This window comes from Ambystoma mexicanum, chromosome 10 (assembly GCF_040938575.1).
Source record: "Ambystoma mexicanum isolate Mex_15411 chromosome 10, UKY_AmexF1_1, whole genome shotgun sequence".
NCBI lineage: Eukaryota > Metazoa > Chordata > Amphibia > Caudata > Ambystomatidae > Ambystoma > Ambystoma mexicanum.
In genome coordinates, this window is record NC_090932.1 from 69,300,322 (window position 1) to 69,324,948 (window position 24,627).

Sequence of the window (24,627 nt, forward strand, 5' to 3'; positions counted from 1 at the left end):
TGTTTTCACCCGCCTTGGTGACAAAAAAGGTTGGGAGCTATGATTGTGATCACACGTAGTCAAAATGGTATACACAAATGCTGCTATTCACACGAAGCTAGAAATATTAATTAAAAGCGAAGTGTGTCTATTTTGTGAAACAATATTGATGACAGAGCACCATTGCAAATAAATGAATACATGTTTCCTTTATGGCCTATGAACGTCGTTTAGAATGTTTGATAACTTTTAGTCGTCTTTCGTGAGGCGGTTGGGCTTGTCTCGCTACAGCTTTCCGAGTGCTGCTGTTATGCAAGTGGCTGGGCAGCGTGGGAGGTTTATGTAAGAGTGGCTGGCGCATGCAGTGGCGATCCAGGTGAGAGCTTTGATTGCCAGGCGCGGTACAAGCTGTGTGATGCAGCGTGTTTTTTTTTTTTATTTAATGCAGAAAGTGCTTCCGTTGTGCCCCATCGCCGTCGTTTGGGATGGTGGTATCTTTCAGGCTTGTTTCCTGAGGCGGTTGGGCTTGTCCCGCCACAGCTCTCCGAGTGCTGCTGTTATGCAAGTGGCCTGGCGGCCAGCCTGGGAGGTTTATGTAAGAGTGGCTGGCGCAGCAGCAAGGAGAACGGCCTGGTGCATGCAGCGGCGAGCCAGGTGAGTGCTTGGCGCACCTGATGCGGTACAAGCTGTGTGATGCAGCGTGTTTTTGTAATGCAGAAAGTGCTTCCGTTGTGCCCCATCGCCGTCGTTTGGGATGGTGGTATCTTTCAGGCTTGTTTCCTGAGGCGGTTGGGCTTGTCCCGCCACAGCTCTCCGAGTGCTGCTGTTATGCAAGTGGCCTGGCGGCCAGCCTGGGAGGTTTATGTAAGAGTGGCTGGCGCAGCAGCAAGGAGAACGGCCTGGTGCATGCAGCGGCGAGCCAGGTGAGTGCTTGGCGCACCTGATGCGGTACAAGCTGTGTGATGCAGCGTGTTTTTGTAATGCAGAAAGTGCTTCCGTTGTGCCCCATCGCCGTCGTTTGGGATGGTGGTATCTTTCAGGCTTATTTCCTGAGGCGGTTGGGCTTGTCCCGCCACAGCGCTCCGAGTGCTGCTGTTATGCAAGTGGCCAGCCTGGGAGGTTTATGTAAGAGTGGCTGGCGCAGCGGCAGGGAGAACGGCTTGGTGCGTGCAGCGGGGAGCCAGGTGAGTGCTTTGCGCGCCTGCTGCTGTGCATCGCAACATGCAGGGGATGGTGAACCCTGCCTGGCGGTTCATTGCATGCCAGCATTCGTTAACACATCAAGGAGGCTTTGCCAGATATAAAGAGGGGTGATTGCATGTCCCTTTGTTGCTGATTATGGAGTCCATGCATGTCAGCTGTTGCAAATGAAGATGATTCTAACTCCATAGAACAGGTAGGGGCGTAGAGTTTTGGTTTCCGGAGGGGGGGTGGTGGCTGGGAACCGCCGACGGCTAAAAATAAAAAACATTCTAGGTTGTGAGCATTGGGACTTTTCACGAAAATAGCCTTGCCCTGGAGCATCAGGTAAGACCCCCGGTTACATCTTTATTGAGGTGGTACAGATACCCAGCAAGTCTTTAGACAAGTCCCAACCCGAGCATCCATGCCCTAGCAGCCCATCTCTCAACTGTCTCTCCTGGGACATTCACTCGCCAAGAGACACGCAGCATGTTAGAGTACGTCCATTGCTTGGAATGAAAAAACTGAAAAAGTGCTGCCCAGTACTCGCTATCCCAGAGTACCTGCTTACTGCTCAGAAGTGCGGGTACTCCTTCATTGAATGCATTGGCTTCTTGCTGAGAAGCACTGATACTAAAGAAGTGCAGGTACTCAGGACCGGCAAGTACCTGCCCATTTAAATCACTGTTGTACATCTCATGTCACCTACCTGCCCATCCACCGCAGGCTTGCTCTGGACCACAAAGTACTTTCATCCCAAATAGCCAGTTCATCTTCCATGTATCGCCTCGCCACTCTGCGGGCAGTGGTAGAAGAGTACCAAAAAAAGGAGTGGAACTGCGACCCGGTGGGGGGGACAAAGTAGGCAGAAAGGGACACTTTTTTTCATTGTGTGCAACCATGCGGGTTGGCAGCCAATCATGTTCAAAAAGATTTCAGTTTAGCCTTAACTGATATTAGATGGTAAAGTAGTGAAGTGTGAATTACCTTCACAAAGTACAGTTCCACTACTTTTTGTAACCATTCCGGAACTGTTAGCAGGGGAAAAAAAAGAAAAGTAGTGGAATGCCGCTCCGTACCATTCCCGCTCACCTCGACCACGGTCTGCAGGCCTCGGCTCACCTCGTCATGGTCTGCAGGCCTCAGCCTGCGTAGTTTATAGTCCGAGCATGACTCGTTGCGACTCCGGCATGGAGAACACAACACTCTGCAGCTCCTTGGGTCCAAGCCAGACCACTCCAGCACATGCAACTCCAGCATACTTCTGTACTTTGCACATTTTTCCATGCCAACAAGGGCAGTGTGGCTACTGCACCGATGTTGGGCAGGGAGAACGTTGGCAGCGGAACACTGCCTTATGCGGCATCATTACCCCTCCACCAGGGCTTTAAGTGGGGTAAGAAATCGAGGGGGGGGGGGGCTCGTTTGGGGGCGTGGCTTGTGGGAGGGGCGTGGCCTAAAAGTATGCAAACCGTAGGGTATGCACACAAATATATATAAATGTTATATAATTGTGTGCGTACCTTACTATGGTTTGTGTACTATGCAAGCCATCTTTTATAAACGTAGAATATGTAACATATTTCTACGTTTATAAAAGATGGCTTGCATAGTACACAAACCATAGTAAGGTACGCACACAGATATATAACATTTATATATATTTGTGTGTATACCCTACGATTTGCCTAGTTTTCAGGCCATCTTTCCTAACATTTCAGGTTTATAAAAGATGGCTTTGAAAGTACACAATTCAAGCCGTCTTTTATAAAGCTTTGACTACGGGCAAAATTGTCCGTCGGCAAAGCTTTATAAAAGATGGCTTGAAATGTGTACTTTCAAAGCCATCTTTTATAAACCTCGAAATATGTCGAGGAATCCCCAGGTTCGCCGAGGGTTAAAGACGCCTCGGCGACCTGGGGAAACAAAGGGACAGTAACCGCCTCTGGTGACCTCTCGCGCGAGGGGTCACCAGAGGCAGTTACTATGACTGACGGAAGTGGCAGCCAGTCACAGCGTCGCTGTGGCTGGCTGCCATTTTGGTCAGCTTGCCTGACTTCATTGCAGGCGCATTATCCCGTGGCGGCTGCGGCCGCGACGGGATAATGCATCCCGCCAATGTTGCGGTAGGACGGGGCCCCGGCAGGGCCCCGGCTCAGTCCCACTTTTTGGAGACTGCCGAGGCCCGGCCCCGGCAGGCCCCGGCCCACTTTAAGCACTGCCCTCCACCCTGTGTGGAGGACGGAGCTCTGCATCACTCCCAGGCTCCAAGAGTACGCAGCCGTTCTCGAGGCATACTAGACCACTGGCACCAGCAGGGGTAACACATTTTTTGCTTGCCCCCTTCCCAGGCAAGATTCTTGATTCCATACTCTGGCTACCAGTTATGTAGCAAATTAAGATGATGTAGATTCCTTAGACCAGAACCACAGGCATTTGGGGGACGGGGGGGGGGGGGTCCTACAGGTAAGTAATCCTCTTCCTTATGTAACTATGAAGGCAGGGACCCACTGGCACGTACATGCAGCAGCCCATCTGAGTTGTCTCTACTGGAACATGTTGTGCAGGCACACGTATCATCCACTCAAACAATATGTCAGCATGCATGAGTTCACCTGCTCCCAGTCACGCAGGCACAACCATATTCTAAGCAAGACCCCATCCTCACAGGTGCTCCTACACCGGGCACAGACTCCCTCGCTGGCATGTCTAAGCATCTGAGCCACATTGTGTCAGACAGAAAGAGGGGGTGATGGCATTTCTCACTTCTAGTGGCCTAAACTGAAAAGCCTCTTTGCCATTCTCCATCGTCAACCAGTCTTCCCGACTGCGAATACGTTCAGTGTGTTTCCCCCTGGCGCCTTCCTTTTCCCTAGGTGTACTCTATTGAACTCAATGTGCAAGTATTTTTTTTGTGTGCATTTTCCACTGGGCAAGGCCCTTGTGCATGCTATGCCCAACTGCACGGGTGTACCCAGCGTTGCAAGGCTCTTGGGTATTCCCTTCTGTGTGGGGGCACGATGGACAACTACCCTCCAGTATGGGCATAGCTCTAATATATATTGCTCCCCTTTATAGTTCTCCGGTACCCCACTTCTCCTGCTCAACAAATCCTTATACTAGGTTTTTTTGTCAGCGATGCGAAAAAGGCATAGTTTGCTGGTGCCGGGTTACAATGCCTTTTTTGCCCCCTAAATCATAAACAAGCGGTTCTCTGCTGTCGTGTACGCCCATGGCAGCTTCAATTCTAACCCTATGAATTCTGCCTGCCTTTTTAGAGAGTTTTTACAGATCCTAGTATTGTTATATGCGAACTAGGGTAAATTAAAAAAGGACTCTCCACTAGAAAACCAAATCTATATTCCACACATCTTAAAGTATCAAAGTACTATACAAAATTCATTCAGAAAAGCTATTCCAATACATATCAAAGCTACAGTCGTAACATTGAGGGTGAACCCATCATCGCAGTGAAGCAAACAAGAGAAGGGGAAATACAATTTTACACCCGGGAGGATAGCTCAGCGGCAACATGCTCGCCTTGGAAGCGGGACACGAAGCAACACAGGTTCGATTTCCGGGTCCCCACTTAGAAACCGCTGGGTTTTTAAGCGCGTTATAAATACGCAACTAAACACAAACAATTCCTGTAACAGCGCCTCGATGCCCACGGGCTGCGTGAGTGCTTTAAAAATGCAAAATAACTTAATTAAATTGGTAGTTCATAAAGTTGCTAACCATTTCACACTGTCTTGCTATCAGAAAGCCAACTTGGTTTCGGCTGTATGTGCCTGTTACTTGGGCTCAGCCTTCCTCAGGGCTTGTTTCATTAGTTGAAGGCATTATGGGCAATGCATTCTGTCCATGTTTTCCGTCTACTCAACTGGATGTAGTTCTATGGAGGGGCAGCAAACGTACCTTAACTGTATTTTATGCCCTTGAAACGGGGGTTATGAATTGTACACTGCAGGCTCCTTATTCGTATGCACCAATATCACCTTACTTTGCATATAACTATAATGGGCTCTGCAGTATTTTTTATTTATTTGGATATATAAAGCGCCAGCGGCATCGTGGCGGTATTACAAGGAGATTTGCTTGAAGATACATTCATTAATACATTAGGAGGTATATTTCGATTTCAGTGTACAGTCATATCTATCCTGAGAGATTTACATGGTGGTTTAGTATACAGTATAGCAAGGATATTGGGTTAGTGCAGAGTCAACATTACAGTTACATTGGTAAGAGCATTCCATCATTCTCTATATGCCAGAGTGGTAGAGGGCAGTAGGTGGTCTATTATGCTTTTTTGACCAATGGATCGCTGCACGACTGGAGCATGGACCACCCTATAAACATTGTTTTTAAGAAAAAATGAATACATGGGAATTCAATCCTCTCCACCTGCATGAATATTTGATACAGGCTGGGTGTTTGTCGTTGGTATTTTTTGCACAAAGCATGGTAGCATATCTTTGAAAATGTGCGCATGCAGGCGTCGGACTGCTAGTGAATGTACTCCAAATATGTTGCCCTCTTATTCACTGGGAGAACCAACAGTGAGTGAAACTGAGAAGCCCATGTGGCCCAGTAGAGCTTCTCAAGGTTATTCTACATGTAGGAGCATGCACTTTGTTTATGGAGAACCAGGCTGTCTTGTGCCGTATCCGAACATTGTGCCAATATGGAGGTACTGTGAGACAGGGGGCGATGAATACTGTAAGGGAGCCTATATGTTAATGGCAGCTGAACATGCCATGGGCAATGCCCGAGGGCCTACGAATGACATCCATGTGTTTGTGGCTTGGCTGTTCTATTATGGTATGATATGACATTTATAACGCTCCTGTACACAAGTGTTTCTAGGGCCACAAAACAAAGAAGACAAGGCAGATGATCCTACTACGCCTTGTGTCATTCGGATCGTGTAAGTGCGACATGAGAAGTGCAAGTGGTAGGGAAGGGAGGCAGTGCGATCAGGGCAGCATGGCTATGAGTAAGTGCAGCCAGGGCAGCATGGCTCTGGGTAAGTGCAAGGACCTAGGGTGGCTGTAGGGGTTACAGTTACATCCCCTTATTGTGTGGTAGGCCAGGATACAGTGCAAGGAGGACTGGTCATGGAGGAGCCTGTTATACAGTGAGACTCTGAGGGTAGCCAAGCAACCAGTTGGCGCGGCAGACAGGTAAGTTAGCAAGAACGTGGGAGAGAGAAGGCAGAGGAGGAGAAAAGGAAGGTCTTGAGCCGCTTGCGGAACTTCAAAGTGGTTTGGCTCAAGTCTGAGAGGGGCATGGAAGCCGTTCCAGAGGGAGGCACCTGCAGAGGAGAGTTCTACCCCCCTGCCTGCACTCTCTGCTTTGAGAAGCGTCTGACCTTCAGAGAGTTGGAGGTAGCTGAGCAAAGTGCTCTAGAAGGAAGATATTTTGGCAGAGAGAGTTGGATGTAGTGAGGGGCCTGGCCCCAGAAAGCCTTGTGGACGATGCAGAGGGTCTTGAACTTGATCCTTCGAGCTACCGGGAGCCAGTGGAGAGATTTCAGGGCTGGAGATATGGTCCCTGGGCTTGAGGCCAAGGATAAGTGTCTCAGTCCTGTTCTGGATTAGTTGCAGGGAGCAAAAAGTAGAGTTAGGCAGATTGAGAAAGAGACTGTTGCAGTAGTCCAGCCTAGAGAGACCCAGGGCTCTGGAGACGGCGAGCTTCTGGGGGAAGGAGAGGAATGGTAGAATACTTCTGAGGAGGTGAAGCTGGAAGTGGGCCGCCTTGGCAAGGTTCGTGATGTGAGGAGAGAAGGAGAGTGTGGAGTCCAAGATGACACCAAGGTTTTTTGCCTCGTAGGAAGGTGAGAGTAGAGGACCCAATGAGGGCAGCCAGAGTTGGAGAGTGAAACCGGGAGCTTGGGCCTTAATAATAATAATAATAATAATAATTGGGGTGAGAGAATAGAGCCCTGGGGGACACCACATGTGGAGAGAGAGGTGGTGGAGAGAAATGACCCAAGTTGGACCTGGGAGGGCCGATCCAGGAGGAAAGAGGTCAGCCACACCAGATCCTGATCCGTGGTGCCCAGGTTCTTGCAGAGTCGACTGATCGGGATGGCAAGATTGACCATGTCAAAAGCAGAGGAAAGGTCAAGGCGGATGAGGACAGGGGGAGAGCTAGACTCGAGATTAGAGAGCAGATCTTCACGGGTGTTCAGGAGAGCAGTTTCCGTGCCTCTGGCTGCTCTGAAGCCAGATTGATTATCATAGAGACAACCAACAGATTCAGTGTGGAGAGTAAGCTGGGAGATGGGCAGCTTTTCCAGGAGTTTGCCCAGGAAAGGAGTGGTAGAAATCGGGCGATAGTTTGCCAGACATGTAGGATTGGCAGAAGGTTTTTTTTTTAGGAGGGGGTTTAGAAGGGAGTGCTTGAGGAGAGTTGGGAAAGATTCTGTAGTGAAAGAGTAATTGCAGAAATTGCCTACGGCTGGAGCAAGGGTAGCAATGCTGCCTTGATGGTTGTGGAAGAGCAGGGGAGCACCTGTTTGGATGACACTTTCATAGATTGGACTTGTCTAGAGACATTGTCAGGTGTTGTCAGAGAGAAGGAGGAAAAAGCAAGAGGAGAGGGAGGGGCAGCCAAAGGGGGCCTGAAAGAGGAAGAGGAAAGCGAGGACAGGATGTCCTGAGTTTGTGGTGAAATGAGAAGCAAGAGCCAAACAGAGGGCCTGGGAGGGAAGAGGAGAGGTGGAGACTGCAGTAGGATTGGCCAGCTCCTTGCAGATTTTAAAGTTTGGCCGTGTTGTTAGAGGCCGGAGAGACACATGCTTGAATGTGGACCTCTTCTTGGAGAGGACAGAGAGTCTGTATTGCCTTTGAAGCAGGCGGCAGGCCAATTTGTCTGAGGATGTGCCCGAAGCCCTCCACTTCCTCTCAGCCACACTGCACTTGGGTTGTAGGGCGGCGAGGGTTCCCTAAGGGACTCCTAGACACCCAATTCAGGTGGCGGGTTTAAGAATTGCATAGGTTCTTGTTCTGGGTAGGTTAAAGTGGTTTTCTCTTCTCCCTATACCAGCTTTTTTTATCAATGCATCATTTTGTATGGAGTTGAATTATAGAACATACAATCTAACAATCTTCTTTTGAAGCTTTATTTTGAAGGGGTTGTTTTTGCATCATTCTTTGGGTGGCTCCTGTTCAGTGATTGCTATTTATAGATGTGTGCACATTAATGGTTTATAAGGATGTGCGCACGTTTGTCTTTATGATAAGATTTGGGGAAAACGTATGATTGACACACAGAATAAATAACAGGAATGTGTTTATTTTTAGATATTGCGACTTTTAATACAAGCACCCAGCTAAGATTAGATCGATGTCCTGATTGCGTCAATGCATAGAAACTTGCATTTTCCACATATCTTATAGGAGTTGGGAGTGGTTATTGCTCAAAGTATAAATGGCAATTTGCCAAAAAATGCTCATCAAGCCAATTGGTGCCATATAAATATCTGACACTGACTGTGTCTGGGAATTTTCAGATGCACTAGTAAACCTCGAGGACGTTTAAAGCCTGTATCGTCGCATGTACTGGACACCGTTATAGTTGCATCTAATTTTGAAGTTTGATTTGTTACATACTACGTATTCACATTTATTTCCGCGAGTTAGAGAAAAGTAAACACACACCTTATGTATGCACTGGTTGAAGTAGTTACCAAGAACTAGCTACGAATAAGTTACTAAAGTGTCTGCGCTGGAAAGCAGACCACAGGAGTCGTCCTCCTGTGCCGTAGTTGATTTTGATACTGGTAGCGACAGACTAGCTTTGGAACGAGGGCAGATCTTTCTTTTTGACTTACTGAGGAGCACCCTAGTTAGTTTGTGTTAGGTAGGGCAAACCCGCAGTTTGCACCATTATATTTATTTATTTAAGTCCTTAAATTGCAAGGTATGCGTCTCTGTCCTTCTTCCGCCACTTCATAGCTCATCTAGGTAAAGAATAGTTGAGGTAGCAGTAACAAGAAAGAACTGTCAGAAAAGAAACAAAAGGGAAAGCAATTTTAAAGAGAAGATAAGTGAAGACATGTACAGCAACATGGCAAGAGGCAGAGAATTCACCAGACCTAGGCAGCAATCGAGTACAGAAACATGGCAACACACCCAATAGAAAGAGGGCAAAGAATGTTAATTTTTAGGTGTATATCACATTTTGGCAGAATAAAATGCAAGTTCCAACAATAAATGTATGGCATAAGACTGGAACCACAAAGGGCTTGTCAATGCTATAACTTGAGCTATGTAAATATTAACCCTCTAACTCAAGGTTGACAATTGTTTGTTTCTCTAATGAAGATGCAGCGGGCGGTTGTGGTGATTTGGACCCTATGCCCAGAGTAAACAACAAGGAATGGAGTACAACAGATTTAAAAGCACACTGCGCATACACGTTAGTTTAGTTGAGTTGATGCAGACCGAGCTGCCAGGTACGTCTGAGTTGAGAGCTACACAATTTTGGCTAATATAATTTACTGAAAACAGTAGACTTTAGTTCCCAAAAGTGGGAGAACAGAGCACAGTCGAGCCTGGAAGAAGACCTTGTGGTCGAAACACGTGTCGGCTGTTTTCACCTTCATTAAAATATTCCATTCATCTAAACTTAACGTGTATGCGCAGTGTGGTTGTGAATCTGGTGTACTTAAAATGCAATTTCCACCATCTTTTCAGCACTCCATTCACAAAGATGGTCTTTAGAAGCTCCTGGGTCACGATGAGTAACTCCTGGTCAGAGGAAATTCCTGACACCCAGGAGCTACTTCCAGCTCTTGCTCCACAAATTCCAATCTCAAGCCCTGCAAAGGTATGTGTGCAGGGCACCATTCGGCCATGGCACCATTCGGCCAGAGGAGTCAAAGTATTGGATCTGTGTGATTATTGTGACAAAAAAATGTTGAATGCCAAAATGCAGATTTTTTTTATTTGCACAGTTCTATGTGGGGGGGAGACCCCACCCCACTCCCATACCCACCCCCAAATATAACTGCACTGAAATATGAAAAAAGAGGCATTTTGGTATCTGGTGTTTTTTTGTCGGCACAATAAAGCGCTGATGCATTGGTATCTTCTGGTAGCTGTTAAGCAACGCTGGCTCTAATGGGCTAAAATATGGGTCTCACAGCTCCACACTGTAGCATTTTTTTAACCCTGTCATCATTTCTCTGGTTCTCAAGAATAGATTATGCCAACCGCATGTATGTAGGTTAGCCAGGCAACCTAAAAAACACTGATCTAAGCCACGCCTGCAAGACTATTACTCCGGCTTAACAGGAGAAAGCATATAACCCCAGTTCTTAGAGCATTGTGACGCTACCAGTGAAAAATATTCGACTTCAAGGCACTCTGCTTCGCCCAGAGAGCCCTCCAAAGACAAAGAGTAGAATTAATTCAAAGCAAAAATCACATTACCAACCAGAGACCTAACCAAGATACATAAATCCTGCCCTAATATTAACAAAGACATTCAACGGAGAGCTGCTGAGTGATCAAACTTTGAACCCCAGGGTAATCTGCACATTACAGGACCGCTTGAAATTAAGGAGAAATCTAAAAACCTAGCCAACACTCAAACAGCACTTCAAAATCTAACAACTCCCACAAGCACATGCAGGGTTTGAAATGAAGATTCAATGAGCAGAAGCTAAAACCATCTCCTGGGTGTCTGGCATCACCAAGTAGGTAAGAGCTACCACTGGGGAACCAGGAATGAGTGCACAGCACACCGCAAATCTAACTTCCACATAAGATGCACACTGAAACATTTTATCCCTTATGTTTGAATGTGTACTAGATGTGTCCTAATTCTTCTTTAGCATTTTCAAAAACTCATAGTTAATTTTCCACATGCATGTTTGTAAGGCACCAGCTGGCCTGGGGAGCCAAACACAGCTTCTGGTAGCTGTTGGTTTCAACCTAACCAGGCTCTCCTAGGCTAGAAGCAGGAGCCAAAGTGCTACCAGGTCCCCTAAATTGCCAACCCTGACATGTCATAATGGAATGGCACACGGAGAAGGATACCAATGGCTAGAACACGTCAACCTTTTCAGTCACCACTGACATTTTAAGAAAATGCCTTCTATTTAATATCAAAAATACAGGAGGACTTAAGCTCACTACAACCATGAACAAGCTCTATACCTCTCGCTGCAGCCAACAGTGACCTAATGCGCTTGCATTCAAGAGAGTTGGTGGTTGGTCCTACAGATTCTTCTTATAGACCTAAACCTCAATTTCCACACATGGTTTTTAAAAGGCCCACTTCCTAGACTTAACAGCAGAGCTCTAGATCACTTGAACCAACTGACACACTCGGGCCCCCGGCCAATGCACACCCACACAAGCGTGAGGTTTCCTCTCCGGACACAGTCCTCGATATGACCAACACGCCTCGCCTATAAAGTTGTCATGCATTCAGAACTCAGGGTACCTCCAATATACACTTTCAATACAAACCACTGCAGTCTCGCTATTCCCTTCTCTCAACTAACCAAAACGTACCCACTCGTTCAGATCCACCAGAGCACTTGGAGACCATACAAATTGCAGTGGTGTGCCGTACAAATCCTAATGGCCTAGCATCACATGTACTCGCAAGATAGGAAAAATCACGGCAAGAAGGTTAGATGTCATCATGGTTACATTTTATGAAGTTTGTCCATAACTACTCTGGAATAGTATCCACACCAAGCTAATCAAAGCTAATAAGAAGCTGATCTATGCCTGTCCCATTGATCCCTTTGGAAGACTAACTCCCATTTCAGTAGAGATGGGCCCCAAAGTCACTCTAGAGCAGGGGTACAAATAGCAATTTACAGGTTATTAGTCGGCCATAAAGTCAATTGTCGCCTCCATTATACACATACACACAGCACACCATTTCTTACTAGCCAATTCAATTCTCACTAGCCAGTGGCGAATGCACATTTTGAGCCCTGCTCTGGATTACTAATAACCTAGTTGCATATACACTTATTTTGCACCACATGGGAACCTAACTAGTATAATCATGAAGACTGTAAACTAGCCTTTATCCAAACCACATCAATGTCCTTAACCTTCACAGAAGACTTATCAGCCCTGTTATGTGAACATTTCCTTATATACTCTCCCCAGCAAACATGTATAGGCCAACGTACTTTGCCAGAACATGAGGTGTTGTTGGGGTGCCACCTGCATAGGTCAATTCACGTTAGTCCCTTGGGGGAAACCATAACTAGCCGTTGATTGTGCTAGTCTGTCAAACCTTCTCATCCCTCCGACGTGGTTTCCGTTTGAGAAGGACACTAAGAGATCTTGGTTCTTGGTAAGTGACTGTTTTATTAATGTTATATTCCACCCCCCGCCCGCTCCCTTGCTTCAAGATGTAGAAATTAGTTGGGCCACTATTTCATGAGGATAATTATGACTATCAACCTATTTCATATTACTTTTTTATTTGTTGGTAATTGCCTGTTTTCTTTCTTCGACAGTTACTGGATTTCACAGCTGAAATATCTTGGGATATCAGATTTTCATCAAAGCAACGTTGTTCCTTTCCCCAAAAGACTTCTGTGCTTTACTGCATATTGCCTGCGCACCAACCAAGGCCCCGGCATGTCACAGAATGAAAAGAAAACCAAATTAAGTGGGGATGAGGCTGTAGGTGAAAAGCCCAAAAAGGCTCAGAAGAGTGAGTCCAAACCAAAGCCTACGGGCAAGCCTCCTCAAGTCGCCCCTGTCAAGCGCAAATCGGAAAATAAAAACATTGGGCAGACGGCGGCGAAGGGCGGTGGGAAATCCAATGACGTTGCTGCCAAAAAGAAAAAGATACAGGAGGAAAGTGTTGCTGGAAGTGGTGATGTGTTATCAAAGGCAAAAAGCAAGCACAAAGCAGAGGATAAAAACACTTCTAAGACCTCTAAGACTTCTAAGAAGGGTGATGGAGAGCCCTTGGATACTGGAAGCCAACAGAAGTTGGAGGAGCCTAGTGTAGCTGCGAGTATGGACCTGTTGGAGGCCGTGAAGAGCTCCAGGTTAAAAGCTGCATCTTCGGTGATGGAGTTCAAGTTCAATAAGAAAAGGGTGCGCCTGATATCCAGTGAAAATAACTCTCTCAAGGAAGACGCAATGGGCATAGTCTACTGGATGTCTCGTGACCAGAGGGTGGAAGGTACGTACAATTCGTGGTCTAGCCATGGGCGTATGTAGGGTTAACGCCATGTACTACTGTGTTGGAAGAGTTGGGTGGATAAACACTAGTTAAGGTGCTCCTAAATTTCACATCAAAGATTGTCACAAATGTTTGCCCAACCTGGGCACCTTGAGAGCATCTGGCATGACATGGAATGCTGCATCTCCAGGGGTGGTGTTGTGCTTAGCCCAAGCAGGGTTTTCTGACCTGGTCTCCTCACATGTCCACTTTGATGCCAATGCACACTTCTCAGCCACTGAAAGGGAGGTTGAGCAGTCTGTCATACAGGCTAACACAGTGTGTGGCTCAACAACACATCGTTTTTAAAGCTCTTATGCTGCCCTTCTCTACATGTGGATCATGATGGGGGTCATTTGGTGTTTTTCTTCTTTTGTTGTTCTGGAATCGCCGGCAGGGGTTGAACAAATCGGTTAAAAACCTAATTGTGTTTTTTGGTGGATTCCGTGTGGCATTTTCAGGAGTGCTTCACTGCAAGTGTTGTTTTTATTGTAATGGATGGCATACACTTAATACTCGACCTCTCCTTGTTTGTTCAACTCTGGTTGGTTGCAAATGAGGTGTACAGTATCTGTAAGATTAATCCTAGGGATGAGTGGGTGAACTTTGGCACATGCACCCAATAACTCTCGTCTAGCCCTCTCACTTTGATCCAATCCAATTGACTTGCATGTGTGTTGTCTGCAACACCTCCCGTTGTCTCAATTCTCCAAGTGTACCACCACCTTTAAATCCCCTTCACCCACCCATTCTAGTAAGCTAGTACATAACAGCCGAATAGCACAGCCAAGCCCACCCTGTCTACTCATTTCCTTGGCTAGTCATGGCAGCGAGACCCTACATTGTCACTATTTTACCCTTGCCTGTCCAGTACAATTGCCTCTTGAGTGACAGACCATTTTGAACCCGTCACTGTTTGTCTTTTCAATTCTTTTTCACCTGTTTCCATAGATAATTGGGCATTTCTGTACGCACAGCGACTGGCTCTCAAAGAGAAGCTCCCTCTTCATGTTTGCTTTTGCCTCGTCCCAAAGTTCCTAGACGCAACCATTCGGCACTTTGGTTTCATGTTGAAAGGACTGAAGGAAGTCGAAGAGGTAAGTCCAGCTAAACTGACAGTACAATAAGGCTGATGGTGGTGCCCATGTTCATGCTTGTCTGGAGTAGTGTGAACCTTTTAAAGATATTGTAAAAAAGTTGATTGAGTTTCAAATCTGTGTATGATAGAGTTGTGGCTCTGTAATTGTGGTGAAACATGCAATTTCCACTGCACAAATTATGCAAGATGGATGGAAGTGCTGTATATGTGACCAGATAATACATTAGATTGGAAGACTCCCAATTTCGTAAAGGTAGATCCCTTCCCTTGCAGTTTTTGGCTGCGTAATCCAGACCTGTGCAGTGTTGCTATTGTATTGACAGTCCGGACAAATTATTCTCTCATCAATTTTATGTATTGGGAACCTATAAGCTTGAGGCTTTGTGGGCCAAGCTCTGGTATGTAGCATTGCGAGGGGTTTGAATAATGACCATATTGTCTGTTGCATAGTTTAATGGCCTACTGATGTGGGGCATGGAGATGGTTGGATGTGTCCAGGCAGTGCAAAGTCTTGCTGAATACCGCTGCCATCGGCAGTCTACCCATCACACCCTGTAGGCCCCATGCTCAACTGCTTGACTATCAAGCATGGGACCCGACCACTACAGGTTCAACGTGGTGATCGAGGATACAGAGTGGAGGCTTGCAGCGCATACAAAGATGGCAATGCCCCATGTACTTGTCGCCTTAACGAGTAACGGATGCCACCAAAAGAAAAGGCGTTAAGCAAGCAAGTGGTGATAAAGACATCCCTTACAATAAATCTGGTCAGGGCTACAAAAAAGTAAGCATGATGCTGAGGTCCCAATTGCATAAGGAAAATGTGTCTCTTGCAGATGTAGGGGATAGTGGGGGTTGTGGAGGCTTTGTGTGTCCCCAAGAGGAAGTCCAGTTGGATCTCTTTCCACAGCCATAACATTGAGGGTGCTTTTGAGGATTCCTTGAGTGCTGGCGCTTCCTTGGAGATGAATGCAGTTGATAAGTTGCCTACCACGGGGAAGCAGACTGGAAAAGAAGCACTGAAGTTCTCAATGCAGAATAATGCAGCTCAGTGGTTTCCGGCTTCATGTGTGAGTCTTTTTAACGAGCTGTTTGAGGTACAGGGCACCAAGGGTTGAAGAGAATCCTTTGTACCCGATTGTCCTATATCTAGAACGTGTGTTTGTGCGTGTGGTCAGAAGTGTGAGTCCAACGGGGCTAACAGGGCTAATTGGGAAGTGTTTGCATATGCTTCCTCCCTAAAATCAAAGGTAAGGTGTGCATCAATATGCAGAATTCCATGTAAATAAAAAGTTCAGACAAAGATGTATTTGGGAACAAAACATAGATTCTAGGAGACCTTGCATAACCTGCCCCCCCAGTAGCTTAACATAACATGATTCCTCATAACACAACATACCAAAGTTAAAAAAGCATAGCAAAAATATAACCTAGAGTAGTATAGTACAACCAATTTACAAAATCTGGCATAGCCTAGAATACCAGGGAAATAGTCCTGGGTAACCGCAAAGGTAGCATGATCCAAATAAAATGTGATTGGGTACTTGGAGGGAAGGCCCAACATGGCATGGATGACCTAGAACAGGGCAGACATATTTCGTGACACACTTTGAGCACTAGCTCCTGAACCAAACACTGCACCACCCCTGCCCCCTGTCCCCACTTTCCCAATTGTGAAGTCTGCTGTTCACCAGTGTGACTGGCAAAATAAAAATAGAGCTGCAGTGGAGGCCGGGCTCCGGAATGGAAAGTGTTAGGACAGTTTTTCTAAAGTCCAACTAAGGGCTTCATAAAACCATACATCTGAGGCAGTACATAAGCTACACTATTAGTATGGGGCTGTACCACCTGAGAATGTTGGTAGCGTTGAGAGAGCAGCCAGGCTTATCTTTGCAGGGAGAGGGGGCTGTAGCTTGGTCCAAAGAAATTGTAGCGTACATATGGTCCAAAGAAACACTTAAACACTCTGTTGTAAAAATAAAAGGTTTATGTAAATCTAAGAAGAAAAGATAATTCTTGGGTAAGTAAGTAGTGACCGATTGGTAAATAACTGCTATATAAAAGTTAGTTATACACAATTCCTATGGTAAGTAAGCACTTTATGAGACTATTTTAGAATATCACCAAAAAAATGTAGGGAAGCAGAACCCGGGGTTACAAGTTTAGAAGAGCAGCAGCTAATCAAGGTGAGTAAGACCTATATACTTTTAGAGGGGCTACAAGCAACTCCTAAGACAAGTATTAACTCCAAGACTGTTTTCGATCTTTACAAAGCAGACCAGGTAAAGCTAATCCCTATGATATACTTTGAGAATGACACAATGTTATTCAAGGTAGGTAGACCCTATGGTGAGCTTTTACACTCCTCCAGTAAAGAATACTAAAACAGTACCAATACCTATTACTTTTCAGAAGGGGGAAACGCCATTCAAAGTTAACTTGTATACTTTGTAGAGGGGCAGAATGCAACTCCAAGGAAAGCATAAACCTAATGACACTTTGTAACTTCTTCTTTCACAGAGATGGTTACCAGACTAAACTCTTTAGCAAGTAAGTACTTTTACACTTGTTATACTTTAAGGCAGAATCCTTATCTTATAAAGTCCTTCCCTGGTCTATAGCATGAGTTTTCTCAGAGTCCTAAGAGGAACCCTATTGGTCTGGGTGCCAGCTGCAGGCAGGTCAGGATAGGGTTCTGTTGCAGGAAAGTCAAGTTCCAGAGGAAATCCTATTAGCTTCAGAGTTAGTTAGTGTTCAGAGACTTCACAGAAGGTTCCCTATATGTGAACCAGCATTAGGCCTGTGCAAGTGGTATGGACAAACTCCATACCACACAAATCACCCACTCACTCTCTGGCTGGCCTTCCTCCTGCCCCCACCTGCGCGGCTAAGAATCTCAGTGTTATCTTTGACTCTACACTTTCCTTCTCCGCACACATCTCTATAAAGTCACTTTTTATTGCACCTCCTTATAGGTGTACTCTGCCTTTCCTCTCTTTCCCTCAGAAGCTCACTGTCTCCCAAGCTCTGGTTCTCTCCAGACTGGATTTACTGTAACAGCCTCTTTCTAAATCTACCTGCCTCCACTCTCTGCTCTTTACAACTAATCCAGAACAGGACTGCAAGACTTGTCCTTGGCCTCAAGCCCTAGGATCGTATCTCCCCAGCCCTGAAATCTCTTCATTGGCTCCCAGTGGATGCAAGGATTACATTTAGAACCCCCTGCATTGTCCACAAGGCTTTCTGGGACCTGGGTCCAAAATACCTTCACCTATCCCTCCATAAATACCTCCCCTCTCGAGCGCTTCGCTCCTCTACTTCTAACTCCCTCAGGGTTATTTGTTTTGCTAAGAAACGAGCTGGGGGTAGATCTGTCTTCGGCTTGTGCCTCCCTTTGGAACAACCTCCCGGCTGCCTTGAAACTTGAGGTAATGTCTGGTTCCGGAAGCATCTTGAGACTTTCCTCTTTACCTCTGCATTTGCCCCCTTTCTCCCCTGTTGATCTGTTTCTTCTCTTGGCATCGTGCACCTGGCCACCCTCTGTCATTCGGGCCCAGGTACCTGCTCACCCTGCCACCCTCCTGTACTGCCTCCAGGCCACACTCTGCACTAGGGTTCTGTATCCGTACCCATACAGTCCCCCTCCCACTTTTCTCCTGCACGTATCAGATATACCTTATCTGACTAACTTTCACCTGCCACTTGCTGGCTGCACTACCATGGTTTATCGCCCTTCTTTATTTATTTTATTTAATATTTATTCTATTTTGTACCCTCTGCTCCGCATGTTCCACTCTCTCTCCCCCCACCACCTTCCATGCACCTTTTCACTTTTCCATGCACTTGTGGTTTCTTAAATGTCAGTGGGCCTAGTAAGATCGCTGTTTTCTTTTTTGTTCTCCTTTGTTAACCTCCCTTTTTGCCTGGTCACGCTCTGAAACACTTGTGTACAAGCGCGATATGAATAAGATATGATTTCGTTTCATTCAGCCTCACAGGATGCACATACAGTATTACCCAAACCCACACAATACCTTAGGAGAAAATAACCGCTTCGGAGTGGATGCCTTCAGGATGCAGTAGCACAATTCCAGATCCCTATATTCTTGGTCTGGAGAAGAAGGAAATGGACACTGGATAGGAACTTGCAGCAGTCGTCCGAGGAGGCTTCCAGCAAAGTTTTCTTCGCGGAGTCCCGTGGCTCTGTGGATTTGGTGCCTTTTTACAGCAGCCTGATGAAGAACGAATGTCACTGGTCGGACTCTATTCACTCTCTCGGTCCTGCACTCTGGTGAGGGGACTTCGGGGATTCGACTTGTGTCTCTGGAGATCCATCAGGAGTCCACCAAATTTCGGATGGATTCGAACTTCGGAAGACATGCACTGCACTCAGGCTCGAGGTCCCAGGATATTGGAGGTTTGCAGCCCAGCAAAGTCGCAGAACATCGTGGGGTGGCTCAAAATGCAGGTCTGGATCTCACCAGCCTCTGGGTAGGAGGCATCTCATTCGGTACCCCCATGGCTATTGGAAAGAAGGATTACATCAGGCTTTGGTAACACAGCAGGCTCACTGGTCGCTGGAAAATCACTACAGGCGTCTTATTCATCTCCTCTTCGGATTCAGCGGCAGTGGTAGACTTGTCAGCAGCTTTCGGGTTCGGAGTATTTATCGGGTACTACAGCACAACTTCTGCAATTTCTCCCTGCAGTTTACAGAAAGGGGTGATCTGTTTGTCCAATCGGGACAGCCAGCCGCCTATTGAGACTGGGTTCCTTTCAGCCAAGGTGAAAGACAAAGAGCTGCAGAGTTGAGGACACCCCTGCTCCCCTCGCTTCCTGCCCTCGGACACTCTGGAGCCTGGGCGTGAAATGCAAAGGATTCTCGCAGAGACAAAAAGTCCCACTGAGGTTGTTCCTGCCTAGAATCGTAGGGGGAAGACCTGAAACAACAAGTATACGTGAAATGGTGAAAAAAGGAGCCGCCTTTTCAGCAAAATGGTGTCCCTTCTGTGCATTACCGAGGCTGATTTCACAGCCTTCGAGTAAAAAAGGACTAAAAGTCACTACGATCGAACCACTGCCACCAACCATTCAAGTAAACTTGCAATTGTAACAATGTTACCATGTAAGTAAGAAAGGGGATACAGTGCCCCCCCCCACTCCACATAAGGTGGGGTGGGCTGGCTCACTATATAAAATGTAAAGGGGATGAAACGGTAGTTAACCCAAGTACATTAAAGGGAAATTAACAAGGAAGCCCAAAGAGACAACCCAGCCTAAACCCAAACGTTATAGGAAACTATAACTCCAACCAAAGACTATGGAGACCTAAAAGGTCACCCATAAACAAAAATAAAAAAAAAAGTAGGACTAGGTGAGCAGGGAAAAAGATTCTTTCACCTAGGGGCAAGGAGAAATAATCCCCCAGTCCAAGCTAAAAGTTCTGTGGTTGACACAGGTCAGGAAAATTTATCACAAAAAAATCTTACCTAACAAAAAGCAAGCAGACTTCAACTCTGACACACCTGCTTATTTCCAATCTGAGACAAATTGATTTTCCCTTTCATATTCAGTGGGAATGCTATGCCCTGCCCAGCTGGCCAACCTATTCTCCTCTAAAATAAGAGCAAACTTGACATTGAGGCATGTGCCGTCATTTCAAAGAAATGATCACTTCTTTTTATTTTCATTATTTGGTGTGAGCAAACATGCTGCCTTAAATTTGTACCCTGGCTGCATTGTGCCAAGGTATTAAACAGCAAAATATGCAGGGTTCAGAAAGCTGTATCAAACCGCAGAGAGTGTCCCTTAGAAAGCCTAAGGCCCTTAAAACTTACTTAGTTAGACCTGCTTCCTGGGCGACCCTGAGAACCCTTTCAAGTGATGACATGTTATGCTAATGAGCTTTGGGTGACTGTGTGAGGAGAGCTGCATCAGGAGCGTGCTTGGCGAGGAGGAAAACTGCAACATGGTCTACCTGGGCAGTTTCAAGACATGGAAGTCTTCACAAGACCGTTAACTGCGAAGAACTTTTTCATATAGCAGGGGGTCGGCAATCTGGGGCTCTCCAGATGTTTTGGACTACAACTCCCATGATCCCTCATCATTGACTATACTGGTTAGTCCTGATGGGAACTGTAGTCCAAAACCTCTAGAGAGCTAAAGGTTGCATACCCGTTATATAGCTTTTTTTTCTAATTCAAGATCTCTGTTCCATCCACCTGTGTAGTCCCATTACTGGGAATCTTCCTAACTTGCATGTACTGTGCTTTGTCTCTGAAGAAAGTTGCTTCCTTTGCTCACCTTTCCCTTTATTTTTTTTTCTTTTCTCCCTGTGTGGTGGTCTGTCCGTTTAGGAGTGCAAGAGGTTAAACATCCCTTTCCACCTGCTGATTGGCTTTGCCAAAGATGTGCTCCCCGGCTTTATTAAAGAGCACGCCATTGGGGGCGTGGTCACCGACTTCTCCCCGTTGCGCGTGCCAATGCAGTGGGTGCAGGACGTGAAGGAACTTCTCCCGGAGGATGTTCCTTTCGTGCAGGTATGCGCTTGCCGTGAGTATTTGTTGCGTGATCAGTGTCCTGAGGCCAAAGCTGGCGCAGGGTTGCATAAATAAATAAATAAATCCTCTTGCGCAATAGGAATGCTGTGGGAGTCGAAATGCAGTATTAGTGTTATCATTGATCTGCCACACGCAATCGTCCATATTTTAAAGGGATGTTCACCTGTTGTAATGCAATCTCCGATAATGTGTGCGACTTTAATCGACTACTGCCCTTTAGTCGCTGGTGTTTCATGAAGGCCTCTGTTTTAAGTTGACCTTTGATTTACCTTCACTTCAGAACAGTAATTTGGTACAAATGAAACGTGATTTTGTACGATGTCACCCATCCTTTGTGTACATGCACGTGTCCATGCCCAAGTTGTACGGTGGGTAGAAATCTGGCGAGCAACCTACCTTATGTGCAGTAGGAACACAGTTTATTTGGGGATTCTAAGCACACAGCAACCCTACGTGTACAGAACCTGATTCTTTGCCCCATAGAATACAGTTGAAGAAAACCTAGATGTATTTATGATGTAGGTCTCTGTGGAATTACCTGTCTCGCTACCTGCGGTATCACTTTGTTCTGTTTTTGGTGAAGAAACCATGCACATTCCTTCATAAAGTATCCCATTTATTGCAAGGAAAGAATAGGCCCAGCTATATAATTTTAACCATGATTCTGGGACTATGAAAGTATGTTGCATTTCGTGTTATCTGACTGGGATTTGCTATGGCATGGCCCATTGGTGCTTCAGGGCCTGCAACTAAGAGTAGGATTATGGGGAGTATGAATGGCAGAGCACATGATTCAACTCCCACTGTTAGGACATGATTCCGATAAGCTGTGTGTGATACATTGTAGCAAATCCTGATAACGTAGCCGTCCATTCTCTCTACATCACTGGCATTTAACTGTTATTGAGCAAGTGTGTGTGTGTGAACTGTGCAGGACTCGGAAGATATGCTAGCCCATTTGCATCGGCAAGAAGATTTGCATGGTACTTCACCTTGCTGGCTAGTATGGGGATGTTTGAAACATTTCTTTGACATTTACTGCAAACAAACGGAAACCCAAGTTTCATTGTGCATGGCTTGCATTGGGTGGCAGCATTACACCAAATACGAAGTGTGCTTATGGTGACATGCTCCATTTTACTGAAAGCACTAATAAATATGTCAACTGTCCCCATGGGGCGAGTGTATGTCTCAAGTCCAGTATGCAAACTAAGGAACTCGCCTGGATGTCTGCTGTGCCAAAGAAAAACTTGTAAAGTCATATGGTTTCACACACAAGCCCCTCTGGTGCATTTCTAGAACTAGTTAGTTTTAGATTGCGTCCTTTCATCGATGACCCACATGCCTGCATCCCTGGGGCCAGTTTATTTGTTCATTCAGTTTTATGTTGTGATCTACTGGAGAACTCTACATAACTTACCAAAATATCCTACTTGGAGACAAATGAATAGTCCTCCTTTTTCAGGAGGCCTAAACCAAACTTTTTTTCGCGGGGTAAAGAGTTTGCAGATGCTAAAGTGGTAGTCTGCATGGGGGTGCTTGGAGCAGGCTGATAGCACCTAAAGATGGCCTAAAATAATTGGAACATGTTGTACGGCAGAAGGTGTTGGAAGTCTATGGGAGGAAAATGCCAGAAATAACCTTTGTAACTTTTTGCTTTGTTTTGAACCCTGTTCTGACTTTCTGGAGGGAAATAAAGCCTTATGTCCTACTTCCTGTTAGCTCATTCTTACCGGGAAACTGACTAGTCCCTATGACTATCAAACAAAGACTCTTTGTGAATTATGATATGATAAGTTATTTATAACGCGCTTAATACCCAGAGGTTTCTAAGCGCGGACCCGGGGATTGAACCTGTGGTGCTCTGTGTCGTCTTGCTTCCAAGGCAAGCACATTGCTCCTGAGCTATCCTCCCGAGACATTGTATTGTATTCATTGTATTGTTACAATTGCACATATCGCCTTACAGTTAAAGATACTTTGCAATCTTTTTATATAATCGCTTTTGTTACTTTTACAATGTGCCTAAGACCAGCACCAGGTAGCAGCAATGTTATTTTTAAAATTTTCTGAACATGTTACTCATGCACTTTTGCTTTTACTGCAAATGGCTACTAAAGGTGGCTATCATCCTAAAATGGCTGTGCCACAAGACTTTTTTCATGTATTCTTTGTCCATCTTCTTACCTTCTCAGGTCAGGATATTCCTTCTTTGGAATTACCTTTCCTGACGAAAGCTGTGGCTTTTGCAGGCTAGCGGGCGGTTTGGGTTTGTGGCCGGAGGAGGGGGCTGGGACTGTCTAGTCCTAGTCCACATTCCTGATGCCTGTTGCTGGATTATGTTGTAGCCAGTGGCTATCCATGATTATATAGCTACTGCCAGTTTGAATGGTGCAGATCCTTGCCATTGGTGGGCTTGGGTGAACTCCCCCATTCGATAGATCATTGTTGGAGTCAAGACTTCTACGAAGAAGTGCAGTCTGCAGACGACCCCTGAATCTGACCAGCATTGACTCGAGTGCTGTCCCTGGGAAGCCCTGCTCCTCTGTCCTGACCTCAAGAAGGCCCTCATCGGGATTCCATGACATTTCCACAAAGTAGATTAATTTGTGGTAACTTGCTTGTTTTTATGGGGGTTCCCCCAGACCCCTTTTTTTACATTTTTACCCACAAATGCATACCTGATTTTGAAGTAATTTCGAATTTATTTAAACCAAGCAAATTACCACAAAATAATTTACTTTGCGGAAACGGGAGACCCTGGTCGGTGCCTCGACCGCTGGGCTGGTGGGGAAATGAGTTTCTACCCCGGCGAGAGTATCCGTGCCTTCTGAACTTTTGGAAGTATCCCTGGATCAACCAATGGACTGGCCAGCTCTCTCCTGGGCTGCCTCACTGCAGCCGCCACCGTTCTGAGTGCATCCTTGGAACATGGCGGATCTTCAACTTGGGTAACAAGATGACTTGTTGCTGCATTTTCAACCTTCTTGCATCAACAGAAGCTGTGCTGAGCCTGCTCCTTTCTTTGTGCACTAAAGAATTCGGGGTGTCACAGTATGTATGTTTGGACGGTATGATAACCTTCTACCCAAATGATTGTTTATCGCGGTGTAGCACGCATGTTTATCGCGGTATAGCACGCATATTAAAGTAACTTTAAATAATATTTTGTGACCATTGTAGACTTTTCTTAACCGACTCGCACCACAAACGGCACTAGGAGCGCCTCCTTTTTATATACATGTTTTATGACAAAATGGGCCCTTTGTAGCTCAAGACTGTTAATTGGGAAAAGCAAATACCGGTCTTCATTTACTGGGTGCACTTTGGCTGCACTGAGTGCCCATTGGAGCTTGACTGAACACATCACCAGAGAAAAGAAGCCCTACACTGAAAGAACATCTGGGTGAGGTAAGAGTGGCAGGATCTTTAACCCTTTCTATTGAAATAATCTTCCGAGCCATTGGGGGGGGGGTGGGGGGCTGCTACTCCTTCAAAGAAAGCATATTTGATTTGCTTAAGTGGGCAATTCGGGTTTCACCTTGCAAGTTGGCTGATTTTCTTTGTTCTGCTGTGCAGAGGAGG

At 45.9% G+C, this 24,627-nt stretch overlaps 1 protein-coding gene across 4 annotated transcripts in view; it reads left to right on the top strand.

Moving 5' to 3' along the window:
• Positions 1-264: 264 nt before the first annotated feature.
• Positions 265-24,627, top strand: part of LOC138491158 (deoxyribodipyrimidine photo-lyase-like) — a 64,278-nt gene continuing 39,915 nt past the window's right edge. Inside the window, exons 1-4 of one of the 4 annotated variants that reach the window (XM_069617523.1) lie at positions 265-355; positions 12,665-13,344; positions 14,335-14,480; positions 20,839-21,021. In XM_069617523.1, coding sequence (XP_069473624.1) covers positions 339-355; positions 12,665-13,344; positions 14,335-14,480; positions 20,839-21,021 — 1,026 coding nt within the window. In that variant the 5' untranslated portion in view covers positions 265-338. Of the gene's footprint in view, positions 356-580; positions 634-768; positions 903-1,065; positions 1,164-12,664; positions 13,345-14,334; positions 14,481-20,838; positions 21,022-24,627 lie in introns of those variants that run through there. The other 3 variants (XM_069617522.1, XM_069617521.1, XM_069617524.1) reach the window with 3 other exon arrangements.